The 16,462-nt window shown below is 48.9% G+C and overlaps 6 protein-coding genes across 6 annotated transcripts; 4 read left to right on the top strand and 2 right to left on the bottom strand.

Annotated features, from left to right (window-relative positions):
- Window positions 1–2,027: 2,027 nt before the first annotated feature.
- Window positions 2,028–2,132, bottom strand: CABS01_07744 (transposase; the record flags this gene model as incomplete). Its single annotated transcript, XM_060541106.1, has 1 exon — window positions 2,028–2,132. One exon carries the CDS (start codon window positions 2,130–2,132, stop codon window positions 2,028–2,030), a length of 105 nt encoding a protein of 34 aa, XP_060402606.1.
- A 974-nt stretch (window positions 2,133–3,106) lies between these two features.
- CABS01_07743 (fungal specific transcription factor domain-containing protein) lies at window positions 3,107–5,845 on the top strand (the record flags this gene model as incomplete). Its single annotated transcript, XM_060541105.1, has 4 exons — window positions 3,107–3,144; window positions 3,420–3,984; window positions 4,067–4,406; window positions 4,731–5,845. The coding sequence occupies 4 exons, from the start codon at window positions 3,107–3,109 to the stop codon at window positions 5,843–5,845; spliced, it is 2,058 nt and encodes a 685-aa protein (XP_060402605.1).
- Window positions 5,846–6,236: 391 nt separating this feature from the next.
- On the top strand, window positions 6,237–8,737 carry CABS01_07742 (aconitate hydratase 1; the record flags this gene model as incomplete). The annotated part of the gene is made up of 2 exons (XM_060541104.1): window positions 6,237–6,371; window positions 6,434–8,737. The coding sequence occupies 2 exons, from the start codon at window positions 6,237–6,239 to the stop codon at window positions 8,735–8,737; spliced, it is 2,439 nt and encodes an 812-aa protein (XP_060402604.1).
- Window positions 8,738–9,813: 1,076 nt separating this feature from the next.
- CABS01_07741 (uncharacterized protein) lies at window positions 9,814–11,622 on the top strand (the record flags this gene model as incomplete). The annotated part of the gene is made up of 6 exons (XM_060541103.1): window positions 9,814–10,014; window positions 10,071–10,117; window positions 10,182–10,289; window positions 10,349–10,901; window positions 10,980–11,269; window positions 11,328–11,622. The coding sequence occupies 6 exons, from the start codon at window positions 9,814–9,816 to the stop codon at window positions 11,620–11,622; spliced, it is 1,494 nt and encodes a 497-aa protein (XP_060402603.1).
- An 852-nt stretch (window positions 11,623–12,474) lies between these two features.
- CABS01_07740 (uncharacterized protein) lies at window positions 12,475–14,890 on the top strand (the record flags this gene model as incomplete). Its single annotated transcript, XM_060541102.1, has 4 exons — window positions 12,475–13,122; window positions 13,189–13,392; window positions 13,463–13,878; window positions 14,191–14,890. The coding sequence occupies 4 exons, from the start codon at window positions 12,475–12,477 to the stop codon at window positions 14,888–14,890; spliced, it is 1,968 nt and encodes a 655-aa protein (XP_060402602.1).
- A 203-nt stretch (window positions 14,891–15,093) lies between these two features.
- On the bottom strand, window positions 15,094–16,203 carry CABS01_07739 (NADH:flavin oxidoreductase/NADH oxidase; the record flags this gene model as incomplete). The annotated part of the gene is made up of 1 exon (XM_060541101.1): window positions 15,094–16,203. The coding sequence occupies one exon, from the start codon at window positions 16,201–16,203 to the stop codon at window positions 15,094–15,096; it is 1,110 nt and encodes a 369-aa protein (XP_060402601.1).
- Between the last annotated feature and the right edge of the window lie 259 nt (window positions 16,204–16,462).

Raw genomic sequence — 16,462 nt, 5'->3', positions numbered from 1 at the left:
TTTTTTACACGCTGATTTGCTCCACCATCTGCCGTGCCCTATCGAACGTTATCCGGCAGAATAAGGTAGTTCAAACTGTAAACAAAGTATAGACTATCTTGGGATGAGGTGGTAGAGTCTATTCAAGCATGAATAATCGTTGGTAACTCCAGCCTCCAGGCCGTATCGGGTCCACGGACCATGAACTAATAGATCTCCGACTCCCAGGGAATCCACCCGTCATTTGGAGCATGCAGTAGTGAGACCCGAGCGGTGAAACCTTCTGTTAACGGAAGAACAATTCTTCGTAAAGCTTCAACGAGAATACCGCCGGCGGGTTGACAAGGTTCGTCTTGTCAAGCAGAACATATTGCGAATGCTCTTGGCGAAGGAGCGACAGCGTCCAGACTCCAGCGTCCGCCAGCCCTGATTAGATTCAACAAAGTGTCCGATGCAAAAGTATGGAGTACAGGTACGCTTACCGATCCAGGTTTGCCAGTTGGGCACTAAGCCAGCTTCTCCACATACTACCGAGGTCTTCCAAGGAAACATAGGCGTTGTACCGTTCGCTTAGGACTTTCCCGAGTGTCCAAAGTGCAGTACCTATAGGTATCCGTTGCAAAGGGTAGCTATCGTTGCTTCCGGGTATGCTCCTCTGTATAAGGTCTTGATGAAGGCTCGAACAGTAGCTGGAACTCCTTGTAGCTCTTGTAAAAGCCCTTGTATGATTCTGTGTGATTCTCCCCCGGTATGCCTGATGTATGTTTCCCGCGAATTCTGTCTGTCTATCCCGAAAAAGCAGCCCAAGCCACATCCCGCCAGGGGTTGGGTGAAAGGCGGAAAGTGACGTGACAAGCCCCCTGAGAAACACCCCTCCCGGGATCCAGTAAATGTACTTGGTAAGTCAAAGCACCCACTTATGGGCCCCCCCCCCTTTTGGGCCCCCCAACAAACATAGCATCAAAACATCGCCACCAACTACAATCAATTAATTAACTATCTTCTACTACCACAATAATACAGTTATTATTATCCCTAGGTAATTCGACCCCTACGAGTCGATTAGGACTAACTAAACGGTCGCTAGAGTCCTCCTAAGCCTTCTATATATCCTAGATGCTCGCGAACCTAGTATTTAGGTTTATTAATATACTCTTCTTTTTCCTAGGCCTCATGCGCTCAACCCTTACCTCTAGAAGTCGAATTTAGTACCGAGATGTAGCTAAGTAGTAGGCCTGCTCGCTAAATACCTTTTTTACCTTTCTAAATAGTAGTCGTTAAGTATTATTATCTAGACTAAGCTCTATAAATAGCTTTAAGTGGTCGCTAAGCTCGCTAGCCTTCCTAGGAGTTAACTAGTTAACAACAGAGGTCGCTAATACCCAGTCAAGTAGTCTACTAATATTACTAGTCATCTACCCAGCTTCTATACCCCTTTTAAATAGTATAACTTATATAAGTAGGACTATTAAGTTAAGAAGTAGCTTAGTTATATTAAGTAGCTATAGTCTAGTTACTTTCTACCCACTTCGTATATTTAACGACGTTAAACTAGCTAAACGAGTAAGCTAGTAGCAGCTTAAGAAGTACCGCTTTCCAATAATAATAAAATTATCTACTATATCCTCCTTACTAAGCTCCTTTTTATAATAGGATTTAATAAGACTAAAAATAGCTATATCCAACGGCTAGAGGACATAAGAGGCATATAGTAACAAGAATAATAAGTAGACGTTATTTCTATAGCACTCCTATATAAATTCTATTATCATATAACTCCCATACCTATCCAGTACCAATAATCGAGGCTAGTTCAGCTTACTAAGCCCCCTAATAAGGGGGGTCTTAGTCTATAGCAAAAACACTTCTTTTAACTAGTAGAGGGTAGTCTCGTCAGTCGTCTAGCCATTATCTATTACTATAAACTTCTAACTATTATAAAAGTTAAGTTAAAATAGAAACCACTACTACTACACCGACTTTCCTTTATAAATAACCAGTAGTTTAATAAACCTACTATTAGTAAAAATATACTCAATAATCGTTACCTAAGTACGCGAACTAGGCTCTTTTTTTCGTACTACTATAGCCTCTACTATACTTAAGACTAGCCCATTAGCTCCCTTACCCTCTATTATACTAGTCTTATTCATATTATACCTATTAGCCTATTTAATACTACTAATCTCTAGTATATTAAGTAATCTAAACTATAATTTAATTATATTAGTCATAGCTCTATTAACACGGCGCGAATCTATTAAACGACTTCTCTAAACCCTTACTAATAAATTCCTTTTAATAAAAGCGTCAATCCATCTCTTTCTAAGTAGTTTAGTATCCCCCTAAGACGTCAGAACTCGCTTAGTAAATTCTCTAACCTACTAATAAGTTAGTATAACACCCAGGGCATACTAAATTCGAACCCACTAAGCTAGCTAGTCTTCCTACTATAAAAGAAGCCTCTAAAGGTCTGCAAATACCCTCGCCCTCGTCTAGTGGCCTTTCCTACGATTCTAAAGTATTACCCTAGGAATTCCGAACTCAACCGAGGCCCTCCTAATAAAGAGACCGTTCCCAATAGCATCAAGAGCCCGTTAGAGCTCATTTTCAGTATATAGGACTATTACATATCGATTGATAATTGTGCCAAAAAGAAATGCATTTAGACGATTTTTACAATTGTTATGGTGGTTTATATATTAAGGGTAGGGTTTTAATCGGGGGGCTGGGCGAGATTTTAGGGGGGGCCTAAAAGGGGGGGGGGCCCATAAGTGGGTACTTTGACTTACCTAACGTGAGTGCTAGCTTGTTTAGTAGCTACGTGCCTTGCCATTGTCGGGAGCTGCCCCGGGCTATGCCTTTTTTCCATTCATTTCCTCGCCAATTCATTCCAAGTCGCTTACCTTCACACCGTGGGACATAACCTTCAAAGAACGAGAGAAGATCGACAACTTCATATTTAGAGATGGCTACACGGGCAAATCCGCCCAAGAAGGTCCGGCTCGCCTGTCGTCGTTGTCGCACAAGGCGAATAAAGGTGAGACTCTCTCATAATCCCCGACCCGCGTTGCGGCTCCAGTCAGATCAAATCCCGCGCTGGGGTTTGGTCTTACTAGCCTGGACAATGACTGGGACCATCGCCGCGTTACTCCGGCTCAAACTGTTCGGGTTGCTCATTCTCAACTTTTCAGTGCGACGGAGAAGTCCCTGCCTGCACGAATTGCGCAAAAGCCGGCGAAACTTGCCTAGATGTTGATAGTCAGAACTCGCGTTTGTTGGTTCCTCGCAAGTAAGTGTGAATGCCATAATTGCCATGGCCCCTACTGCGCCCTCATTGGATCCATTCTGAGCGCTTCATACTGGAGTCCCATCTGCCCTGCAAGGTACTCAAAGACGGCTAGAGGAGTCCATGACTGATGATCCTTATCCACGTATAGCTTTGCGAGCGCGGCACGTGCTAGAATTCAATGGCTAGAGGAAATAATCAAACAGCGGCTACCTGACGTCGACATAGCAGGCGGTCCGCAAATAGACGCGTTTCCGGACCCGAAAGGATCGGGGGTCGTCGGAGGTGGAGACTACGATGAGGACAATATCTCGACATCGTCTCCCCGGTCCGGCCGCGGATGTAGTCAACCGGTGCCGGTGGGAGGGACTATAGTTCTGGGGTCGCAACGATCAGGCAGTCTCAAGCGTACCGCGGAGGCCGCGGGATCCAACGACCACGACGAAGAGTTCCCGGATCGTGCACACTCGGTCGCCAGGAATTTAGGGATGCTATCGCTCAACTCGGATTCGGATCAAAAGCACTATCTGGGATCGAGTTCCGGTGTTCTTTTCACAAATCTCATTGGGGCGTCTCCCTCAAGTGCAGGCTCAACACCGGTTGCTTTGATTGATGACGTCCAAGCCCAGGGACCAGCATCTGAATGGCACGACAGCACCATCCCAAGCAACGTCTCGCAAGAATATAATCGTGCCTTGCACGTGTGTCTACGGCAGGTTCGTATGCATCTCTTCTCTATGCAAAGGGGCTGCAGACTTCATTTTTGTTACGATAAAGCTGACGCTCGTCTACGCGCAGGAACTTCCAAGAAAAGAAGATGCCATCAAACTCGTACACACCTACATTCGTTGGATACATCCCGACTACCCAGTTTTAGAAGCGACATCTCTACTGAGTGCCATTGAGGCTCTTTATGCGACTTTTGAATGCTCGCTGGAAGAAGATCCCTTGCCAAATGGCTGGCCAAGTTCCGTTCAAGCGTTTAGGTGGAATGGATGGCAGGTCACCCCGAGCGATCAAGGTATGCAAGCGGTGCCTATGCCCGTTGTTGCTTTTACACTCTTCATGGTGTTCAATATCGCAGCTATCATGAAGATCAGGTCGCGGATCTACGAGTTTCCTCCCGAAAGGTTCTACCGTGCCGCTCTACATTTCTCGAAGGATTGTTTCTCGCAGATATCTCTGTCGTCGATTCAAGCTTTGGTAACTCTGATTATACACAGCATGTTGACCCCTGCAGAGGTCAATCTTTTCACGCTCATCCATATTGCATTGGCGCATTGCGTGGAACTAGGGATTCACAGGGAACCACCTGCAGCCATCCAGCCAAGTAGTGAATTTGAGAATCAGCAAATTAAGAGGTTGACTTTCTTCACCATATACTCTTTGGACAGGCAAGTTTCGAGTAGTGCTTGATTTATATGATTTACTAACAATGATAGATCCATATCATCTATTCAAGGCCGGCCCCTTGGCTTCCGCGACGAAACATTCGATATTATGATGCCTGAGCCCCAATTATCACGCACAGGCAATACGAACAGCCTCAACACGATTCCATCCTCCTTCTCGGAGGCTGTCCTGAGATATGCACGACACCAGTTCGAACTTGATAGACTGATTTCCGACGTCAAACAACAACTTTACCATCTGCCCGGCGACTCCTCCTGGTTTCCAATGCCTCGAAACCCGACTGACCAACAAGGAAGAATCAAACAAGAGCTCGTGAATTGGTGGCGAGAGGTGTCTGAAGAATCTTTTGATTTCCCCGGTGTTGACAACCGACAGCGTCGCATCTGGAAGCTGAAGCTGAAGATCAAGTATCACACCACGATGGTGATGCTGTACCAGCCTTCACAGGTCATTCGAAACCCTCCTCCCGAGTCTCTCCAGATCTGCTTCAACAATGCTTCGTCCATTCTGCAAGACTACCAAATGTTGCACGATATGCAAGGTCTTCATCATGGATGGCGAACGGTCCAGAACATTTTCGCGGCCGGGGCGACGCTGATCTATTCTTTCTGGACGTGCCCCATCATCCGTCAAAGCGCGTCCACGGCCGACCTTTCCAAAAGTTTGCGCGCTTGTTCAGGTCTCTTGGCAGTTGGTGGGGAATGGTGGCCGTCTGTCAAAAGGGGACAGAGAAGTTTCGGGGCTATTGTCGACCTCACAGTCCGCAAACTTTACACCGGCAATATGCCATCAAAGAACCCCAGACTCTTCATGCCTCTCAGCGCGGAAGACGGAGAGACTGCGATTGAGAACTCAGAAGGAGCACCTGTCTATGATGCAACTGGGCAGCAGTCCGACCTTTCCCACATAGCGCTCAACGGCGCAGACGCACCCTGGCACCAGATAGCGGGAGCCTCGATGGAGCTACCGAATGCCCACGACCCGGTACATTGGCAGGGAGTCTATCCCGCCCCTACATTCCATTCAACAACGAACGACTATGTTCCGGAAATTGAGACTTTTCTTGCCGATTTCGACAAGTCTGAGTTCAGCTGGAGCTTTCCTTTGACTAGCATTAGCGATCCCTACGACATAGCGAACTTCCCGAACCCGGGATATCGATGACGCAGGTAGGCACTCGTCAGCGCCGTCTTGGGATTTCCCGGGACTTGGAAGGATCCAGCTGCTTGAATGCGCTATCAATTGGGCCACGAGAGTGATCCATACGGATGGCTCCGGGGGTTGGGCTCGCATTTGGTGTTAGGCGGAGTAATCCGTTTTTGGATCTTGCTCAGCTCCCGGACTACTCCGTGTATGCCCCAATTTCGGAGCTCTAAACGGAGCTACCCAGGCCTCTCGACTGTCCGGACTTGAAGCAGGAGCTGCTACGAATTGTTCATGGCATCGCAATGACCAGCACGGTTTTGGTATCGCAGTACGAGTGGAAGGAGAATGAAAAAGATGCCGTGCCCTTGGAAGGTCTCTGGACTGGCCCTGAGGCATAGAAACCGCAGTCATGTCGTTAGCGCTGTTGAAGGCAACTAGGTCGAAAGGGAGCTCCTCATTCAAACAATCCTCTTACGTTGCATGGAGAAGACATTTTGCAACTCCAGCTGCATCTGTACAAGTTCCGTTAAGTCCTTTGGAGCCGGTAAGTCTTTTGTATAATTCCTGTCAAAACCAAAGCACTAAGTCTGACCGTGACCTACCTAGTACAACCCATTGGATTATGGATCGCGACTACAAGCCCTTCATGACCTGCGAAAGTCCAATAAACGACCCCTGACTCTCTCCGAAAAGATCCTATACAGCCACCTAGTCCCCGGCAACGATGGGTGGTCGCTCGACGAAATACATCGAGGCAAGACAATATTGCGCCTGCGACCCGACCGAGTAGCATGTCACGATGCCACAGCAACAATGGCCTTGCTTCAGTTCATTAGCGCTGGTCTTCCACGCGTCAAAGTTCCGACATCCGTACACAGTGACCACCTGATCGTTGCCGAGAAAGGTGACAAGGAGGATCTCGCCCGTGCCGCTAGCGACCACGAAGAGGTCTACGCCTTTCTCAGCAGTGCGACGAGGAAATACGGAATCGGGTACTGGAAGCCAGGAGCGGGGATCATACACACAACCATCTTCGAGAACTACGCATTTCCAGGCGGCCTGATGATTGGCACGGACTCGCACACACCGAATGCCGGAGGAATGGGCATGCTAGGCATCGGTGTCGGTGGAGCTGATGCTGTCGATGTAATGTCTGGTATGCCGTGGGAGCTCGTCTGTCCAAAGGTCTGCGGCGTGCGCCTGACCGGCAAACTCCAGGGATGGAGCTCGTCAAAGGACATAATCTGCAAGCTTGCAGGTATCCTCACTGTTTCTGGAGGTAAAGGCAAGGTCATTGAGTTCTTTGGTCCAGGCACCGAAACGCTGGGAGCTACGGCAATGGCAACCGTCTGCAACATGTCTGCCGAAATTGGGTCAACGACTTGCGTGTTCCCTTACTCTGAAGCCATGTCACGATACCTATCAGCCACGAATCGGAAGAATATCGCCAACTATGCCGATATTTTCAAACAGCCACTTCTTGTTGGAGACGAGGGCTGCGACCGCTATTACGACGAAATAATCGAGATAGACCTGTCTTCCCTTGAGCCTCACATTAATGGCCCCTTCACCCCAGATCTAGCACACCCACTATCTCAATTCAAACGACACGTCAGCGAGAGCTCATGGCCGTCAGACATCTCTTGCAGTCTTGTCGGGAGTTGCACCAATAGCTCGTACGAAGATCTAGAAAAGGTTCGCCATCTCGTCGTTCAAGCCAAGGAAGCTGGGCTAGAGAAGACAAAGACTCGGTTCCTGGTCAGCCCAGGAAGTGAGCAAATCCGTGCTACGGCAGAGGAGGAAGGGATTCTCGATACGCTCAGACAAGCTGGAGCAGTTGTTTTGAGTAATTCCTGTGGCCCATGTGTCGGACAATGGGATCGGGAAGACGTCGATGTGAAGAACGCCGAGAGGAACTCGGTCATTTCCAGCTTCAACCGCAACTTCACAGGTCGCCATGACAGCAATCCGGCCACTCATTCTTTTGTCACATCACCTGAGCTTGCCGCAGCATTTGCCTTCGCTGGCAATCTCACGTTCAACCCCATGACTGATGACATCCCCATACCTGGTCCTCATGGTGCTCCCAAGAAGTTCCGTTTCACGCCCCCTCAAGCTGCCGAGCTCCCGATGGCCTTCTCTCCAGGCGCCGACTGTTTTCAACCTCCTGTACTATCGGACACAACAGACTTGAAAGTCAACATCCTCCCTTCCAGCGATAGACTCCAACTCCTTACACCATTTGACGGATGGCAAGTCGGCAAAGCGCGTGACATGAACATCCTGATCAAGGTGCGTGGAAAATGTACGACAGATCATATCTCGCCCGCTGGTCCTTGGTATAAGTACCGGGGCCATCTGGAGAATATCAGCAACAACATGCTCCTCGGAGCCGCCAACGACTTCTTAGGCGACGCCAGCTCATTGAACATGGTTGGCAAAGCCATGGATCCGGTCGATGGCCAAATAAAACCCGTGCCTCAAGCTGCAAGAAGCATGAAGAGCGCTGGCATCAGGTGGTGCATCATCGGAGATGATAATCACGGCGAAGGAAGCTCGCGAGAACATGCTGCGCTGGAGCCGCGATATCTGGGTGGTGTTGCCGTCATTGCCAAGAGCTTTGCCAGAATTCACGAGACGAACTTGAAGAAGCAGGGCATGTTACCGCTTACGTTCAGTGATCCCGCAGACTACGGCAAAATACAGAAAGGGGACCAAATCACGCTTGCAGACGTCGAAGATGCTGATTTGCGGCCCGATAAGCAGGTAACCATGGAGGTCGTCACCCTACAAGGTTCCAGGTGGACGACCAAGTTGAATCACAGTTTCGAAATCAATCAGATTGGATGGTTGCGGGCGGGGAGTGCGCTTAACCACATCAAGCGCGTTGCACTTCGTGGCGAAGCATGATGATACATCGTCGGCGTTAGGCCCCGAGACCCCAGAGGGATCATATGATAAAATGCCAAATTCTGTTCTGCATAGCGTTCTTCTTGATATCATAAAAACACAGTAACCTTTACATAGGCTCGGACGTGTGCTGTTGTCATCATTATGATAACTCTTGCTCCTTACGGATGTCGTAGCCATGATAAGGTACTATTGAACGAGTGATTGTTGTGCGGAGTGTGTAAGTGGAGCAAATTATGAGGCGATGATGTCCCGCCTCAACATACCCTCAGCGTTATGGAACCCGTTATATGCGGCGAGATGTTGAAATGGAACGGGATGGATGTTCACGATTCATGTTGTCAAGCCAAACTCGCGAGACCGGTGGTCTATGGGGGACTTTTTCGCAACTTCATGATGGCGAATATCAATTTGCATTCTTAAGGAGTAGTCCGGGCAATGAGATTGGACTTCTCCATGTGACGGACAGTTCCGCTAGGACACGGACTACTCCACTACTCCACTAGGCAAGGGAGTGAAGGGTTGAAATAGTTCCGAGATGACCTTTACAAGCCTTAGCAGTGGCTGGAATAACCCGAGACAGGTACGGAGAAGCCCACTATCGAACGACTTGACTTCTCTATCTACACTGGCATGGCAGACACCTGAATCTTTCGATTCCGTGGCCACCTATTGGCTGGATGCTTGTATGAAGTAGAAGGATAGGCTGGGCGTGTACTCCGTAATCCTCATAGCTTCAGGTAGACCTTTGTACGGATACTCTACTAGCGGGTAAGAACCTGGGGTTAGATTGGGGGTATGCGGGGTAATTCTGGGGTTCCCGTCTTGTCGCTCGACAATCAGAACAGACTGACATCTGTGTCTCCCTTTGGTGTGTGTCTGAAAAGTAATGCTGATGTTCAGAAAGACATAACTTAAGACCCCTCGTCACCAAGCACCATGCCGCGTTATTTCAACTGGCATGCCTTCTCTTGTTCTTGCAGTAAGAGATATTGGAGAAATGTTTCATCTGCAAGAATTCTGATTGATCGTTTTAGCCTTCCCTTTCCTATTCACAAGCTTCAATACCAACAACAATGGCTGTTGATAAATCCAGGGAAAAGGGTGACACAATGCAAGCCAGCTCTGATCATATCGACGATTTACAAGCCTTTCAAGAGCAAGATATTTCCCTTGATAAAGATGTCACTGATGTCAACTTCAGCATGGCAGAAGAGGAATTCATTGCTCACGAGAAGAGTTTGGTGAGGAAACTCGACTACACACTCGTCCCTATGGTCAGTCGTCCGAAAACAGCAGCTTGAGATCCAGTACAAAGGTTAACAGCTTCTAGGTCTGGCTCTTGTATCTTTTCAACTATCTTGATCGAAACAACATTGCGTAAGATTCTTATAACGTTCAACTCGTGCAATATTGGTCAGTCTTTAATAGTAACTGGTCATAGTCAAGCCCGATTGAGCTCATTTGAGAAGGATCTCAATCTGACTGGAAATCAATTCAACGTTGCTGTTTCCATCCTGAACATAGGCTATATGTTGATGCAGCTTCCCAGGTAAGAGAGACGTGCTTGTAATTCTGCCCATCCACGCTGAAGTACTGACATTCATCAAGTAACATGCTCATAACTCGGACACGGCCCGGCATATACATCCCTGCTTGTACATCATTGTGGTCTATCGTCTCAGCTGCCACGGCTGGAGCTGGCAATTACACCCACCTTCTTGTTATACGATTCTTTCTTGGCATCGCGGAAGCCCCGTTCTTCCCCGGAGCCATGTATCTTCTATCATGCTGGTATCCACGCAAAGAGCTAGCATTGCGCACTGCCGTCTTATACTCTGGCGTCCTCCTTGCCACGGCATTCTCTGGACTTATTGCTGCTGGCGTGCTCTCGAGCCTCGAGGGCGCAAGGGGCATCGCTGGTTGGCAGTGGCTGTTCATCATCGAAGGAGCTGGAAGTTTCACCGCAGCGCTTCTAGGTTTCGCGCTGCTTCCTGACTTCCCCGGACAGAGGTCGGGTGTTGCCAAGTGGTTGCTCACAGATGCTGAGCAAAGAGTCGCGGTTGAGCGTATTCGAAGAGATCGGGTTTCTTTACCAGAGGCAGACTCGAGTGTCTGGAACGGGCTGAAACTTGCCATCAAAGACCCCCGTACTTGGGTATTCGTGAGTCACGCTGAAATTTGCAGAGAAAATATTACGCACAGAGATGCCGAACGGTACACTGACAAAGCAGTAAAACAGGTGGTAATGCTGACCGCGAATCATTCAGCCTATGGCTTCAACAATTTCTTTCCCACGATCGTCAAGGGCTTTAAGCTTGGTAGCAACACCTTGACCCTCATTCTGACGGCCCCGCCGTACCTTCTTGCCACTGCCGTCGCATTCATGACTGCCTGGTCTTCCGATCGACGTAAAGAGCGCGGCTTCCACATCTCCGTGCCACAGGGCGTTGCATGCGTTGGGTTCATCATTTCGGTCTCCACGGTCAACATAGTCGCTCGTTATTTTGCTGCATTCCTTTACATCTGCGGGTGAGTTGAGCATATCCGGTGGTCAAGGAAGTAAACTTTAGCTGATACAATGATCCAGATGCTTTTCTTCTAATGCCATGGTCTTCTCGTGGGCTAGCTCCACACTGAACCAAACTCCAGAGAAGAGGGCGTGTGCAACAGCCATCATCAACCTGCTCAGCCAATTAGGCAATATCTGGAGCCCCTACTTCTTTCCATCGAATGATGGGCCTCGATATGTTATGGCCAACTTGCTCATGATGGCATCGTCGGCCTTGAGTATTGTCACATGCGTGATCATGAAAATTATGCTTACCAGGGCCAACAAAAGCCTCAAGAGAGAAGGTAGAGACACAACACTGTATACATTGTAATTGATGATGGCACTTGGCAATGATTCCGGTGAAATCCTGGAAACCGGATGAGAAAAATGGGAAAGACGAAAGATTCGCACCATTACTTTAACCTTCAAAGCAGCGCGGTAATGATGAAGTTGATGTTGAAATTTAGCATTAGTATATGGTCATAATTTTCATTTGCCATCAAAGAAATGCAGCATAACCAGTGCTCATCCAACTAACTCATCGATGGAGTGGTCATCGAAAGTCCAACTCGGTAAGTTTCAGCAAAGTTCTAATGAGAGCACGATCCCACGCTACCAACAGGGGGTAGGGAACCTTAAGGAGAGGTGAAGAACTTTAGCTCTGCACTGCCACAGATTTCGTGACTGCATCAGCAATGCCGAAAGAGGATGACCCGGTCTGCTATTTGATGGGATATAAGTAGATACGCAAGTAAGAAATGTCAAAATTTTTATGTCCAAGCACTGATTGTCGTGATCTTGACGGTTATTGCCTTATCATAGGTTGAGAGACCATCTTACTATTGAAGCTACGTTTGAAGCACGATACCTCCAGCTCTGCATGACTGTATGGGTATGTCTCCCTTGACACAATTCGACTAAAGAATACGCACCTTATACTCCTCACAGCCAAAGACGATGATCTATGATAAATCTGAGGAGTGAGATATAACCGAATTGGCGAAGTTAGGGCCGACAGATGCGTGATTTACCTCGGGGACATTTTACTCGAAGTCCGTGTGACATCCGTTTGAACCTTAATAATGCTTCAACCACTCATGTAGATTCATGTCAAATTGACTCATCTCCTCTTTTCGATCCCAGTTCGTAGTCTCCCATATTCCTTCCAAAAAATCACATCATCATGGGAGGAGAAAAGAAACCATTCGAAATCGCCATCATTGGGGGAGGCATAGCTGGAATAATCCTCGCCATTTCGCTCGCTAAACGCAACGTACCCTGCATCATCTACGAGAAGGCCCATGCCTATACCGAGCTTGGAGTCGGCTTGGGAGTTTCGCCAAATGCTCTCAGGGCAATGATAACTTGTGATCCGGTGATTCTCGAGGCCCTCGAAAGCGTGGCCGAGCCTCCTTTCCGTTGGGAGGTGTTTGACGGTACGGATGAAGCAAACGAGGACACTGTTCTTTTCACACTTGGAAATTCTACTACAGGACTTAGGGGTTGTCACCGAGGCCAGTTCTTAACACACTTGCTCAAACATGTTCCCGATGACACGATACATTACAGTAAGGAACTGGAAAGCATTGAAGGGCCAGAAGAAACGGGCAAACGACTTCGAATGATCTTCCGAGACGGATCAACCGCTGAGGCTGATGGAATAATCGGATGCGATGGGATCAAATCGCACACAAGAGGCATCGTCATAGGTCACGATCACGCGGCTACGAAGTGCACCTATACCCATAAGTACACCTACCGCGGTTTGATACCGATGAGTCAAGCCGTACAGATCTTGGGCCCAGACAGAGCAAGAACCTCCGGGCTGTGGGTAAGTTTCATTCTTGATCACTCTCAAGACAGTCTATCGTGGAAATGTTACCTAACAATGGATTAGGTCTGCAACGATGCACACATAGTCACCTACCCGGTGGCTCATGGAAAAATGCTAAATTTGGTCGCTCACACCTCAACCACCGAGGAGTGGCCGAGCGAGACCCAATTCACACTTCCTGCTACAGTAGATGACTGCATCAAAGATCTCAAAGCTTTCAGTCCGCGAATGCAGAAGGCGATACAGCTTTTGAAAGTTCTGGATAGGGTATGTCTGCGATGAACTCGCGCCCAGTCCTCATTTGTACCTTCAGATATCGAGTTAACGACCTATTTAGTGGGCTTTATTCGATCTAGGTGATGGCTCGGTCCCTACATTTGCGAAGGGCCGTATATGCCTTCTTGGAGACGCAGCACACGCATCTACCCCGCATCAAGGTGCTGGAGCGGGCATATGCGTTGAAGACGCAGCAGTCATGGCATCGCTGTTGGCAGACCAAAAGGTTCGAGATAGTACAGCGATTGAGGCTGCGTTTGCTGCATTCGATGCCAGCCGTCGGGAAAGAGGTCAATGGCTTATTCGGGAGAGTCGAAGGGCTGGCGAACTGTACGATCTCCGGACGGAGCATGGGAAAGACTTTGATAAGCTACGCGAGGAAATCTTTTCGCAGGCAGAGGAGTTGTGGAATTTTGACCTCGACAGAAACATCAGAGATGCGTTGGAGGACATGAGACGTCGTCTAGCTGCAGAATAGTGATGGTATTGATCTTATCGCATCGCCTCTATTGAGGTCGTTTTGTGTCTATTCACGGGTGCTTAAGAACTGGAAGCCTTTTGACAGTGGACTAGAGGTTTAAAACTGGCAGTGACAAGAGCAAATGAACAATTCAATTGAAGGAGTTATCAACAAACAACATACTCAGGCTCCGCGCACTGTCCAAGCAGCGGAGCTACTTGATATTGTGTTCCAATAATATGATGTCAGATGGGGCTTCCAGTGTTACGTAAATGTGGGCATTTAAAATTCTTCGCCCAGATCTGGCGATAAGGGTAAATACACTCCAGCACTCCGAAGGTTATTTGTGAACAACGTCAACTTTTTGGGACTGTAGTGTCACCTACAAATCAACCCCCAGCTTTTAACGAGATTCTACGTTCCAAAAGAGAAATTATGCCCGCAGATTTCGACAAGCAAAGTTACTGGGGCGAGCGCTTCGCATCCGAGACCAATTTTGAGTGGTTAACCTCGTCTGCAACCTTCATGTCGATCGTGGACCCATGTCTCACCAATCTGGACGACTCGGCTCGCATCTTGCAGCTAGGTTTCGGAACGAGCGACCTGCAGAACCATATCCGGGCAAGAGGTTTTCAAAACATTACCAACGTTGACTTCGAGCCTCGAGCCATTGATCGCGGCCGTATGCTAGAAAAGCAAGTATTTGGTGACGTGAGAATGCGCTACCTCGTTGCAGATGCCACGCAGCTCCAGCTCGAAGAGACGTACGATCTGATCATCGACAAAAGCACTGTGGACGCAGTTTCCTGTGGAGGCGAAGAGTCGGTATTAAGAATGGCAGAAGGAGTGGGACGACACTTGACCGACGGGGGCTTCTGGATCTCGTTGAGTTATTCCTCCGGCCGCTTCGACGTTGAAAACCTACCTTTCGATGTTGAGGTTTTTGCGAAGATCCCTACGCCTAGGCTAAAGCCAACCGACCCCGATATCTACCATTGGTGTTATTTGCTAACGCCAAAGGCTTTGTAACGACGGTCAGTCATATCCGTAGGGTCCGTCGCAATTGAGGCGCATCGGAGACAGGGTCTATCACTTCTCAGCAACCATGAGATACCCAAACAAGGTTGTGGTGAAGGCTCAAGAAAGGGAGTTAAGAAGAACGGAGTGTTTCAATGTCTATGTTTAATCATCTATTTCTATCATGAATCGTCATGTCTCCATACCACTGCGCTCTATGCCAATGGTTTACCTGGCTTGAAAGAAGGGTGAAACGGGTAGTCTATGTAACCCTGCGGGATGGACGGCGTGTAGAAAGTGTCGCGGTCGTACTTGTTCAGTGGAAGGCTGTGCTTGATGCGGAATGGCAAATCCGGGTTTGCCAAGAAATGACGGCCGAAGACAACAGCGACATCCCACTTGGCATACTCCTCGTCGACAGCCTTCTGAGCCAGCTCGGGTGAGAATCCGCCTGCGACAAAAACGGGCGAAACGTTATCCCAAATCTCCAAGAGGTACTCGATACCCTCGATCTTCTCGACATCTTCCCAGTTGTTGACTCGAGACTCGATGATGTGCAGATAGGCAAGCTTGAGCTCCTTCAACTTCTGCGCGAGGTAAGAGAATTGAGGCACGGGATCCTGCATTCTCATCGCCTGAAACGTGCTGTACGGGCTGATACGGAATCCAACTTTATCGCTGCCAATCGCGTCGGCCAGCGCGGCTGCGACATCAACGGGAAATTTAGCCCGATTCTCGACGCTGCCACCCCACTGATCGGTGCGCTGATTGCAGGTATCTTGTAGAAATTGGTCAACGAGGTAGCCATTCGCGCCGTGGATCTCGACGCCGTCGAAACCAGCTGCGATCGCGTTCTTGCCAGCCTGCGCAAAGTCCTTGACAGCGGAAGCAATTTCTTCGGCTGTCATCTCGCGGGGCACCGGAGACTCAGGGCTAATGGGGACAGCGCTGGAGCTGAGCAGCGGGTGGCCGCCCTCTTTCTCTAAAACAGGGACGACGGCGGCGCGGCCCGGTGCGATAAGTTGGGCGTAAATGCTGCTACCTTTCTCGTGTACGGCATCCGTGACCTTTTTCCAACCAGCAATCTGGCGCTCATTCCAGATGCCCGGGGCGTTGGGGAAGCCACCATGCTCCGGGGAGATGAGCACGGCCTCGGCGATAATGAGTGTACCGGGAACCGTGGCGCGCTGGGTGTAGTACTGGAGGGCGATGTCAAGCGGGATGTGGTCTGCATCGAAGCGAAAACGGGTGAGAGGCGCCATCACCACGCGGTGAGACAACTGGGCCTGGCCGACCTTCAGCGGCTGGAAGAGCTTGGACGACATGATGTAGGCTGAGGTTCATCCCAGGTAGTCTAGGGAGAGAGTTTGCTAGTATCAAATGAGACAGTAGAGTTGAGCGTGATTAAGATGGCCACCAAGTTGATCTTATCCAGATGCCGCTTTGAAGAGGGCGGTCTGCCCCTCATAAGTAAGTACCTCCATTCCATTCTCACTGTTACTGTGGGTTCATAAAGATGGAGGTGAGCACCTATTTGGTAGGTCGCAATGTTCTGCCCCTTGGCGTAACGGCCCAGGACCAGGG

The sequence above is a fragment of the Colletotrichum abscissum genome, assembly GCF_030869225.1.
Source record: "Colletotrichum abscissum strain IMI 504890 chromosome Unknown Scaffold_17.1, whole genome shotgun sequence".
Lineage (NCBI taxonomy): Eukaryota > Fungi > Ascomycota > Sordariomycetes > Glomerellales > Glomerellaceae > Colletotrichum > Colletotrichum abscissum.
Note: the sequence above shows the minus strand (reverse complement) of the source record. Positions and strands in the feature narration are given on the sequence as shown.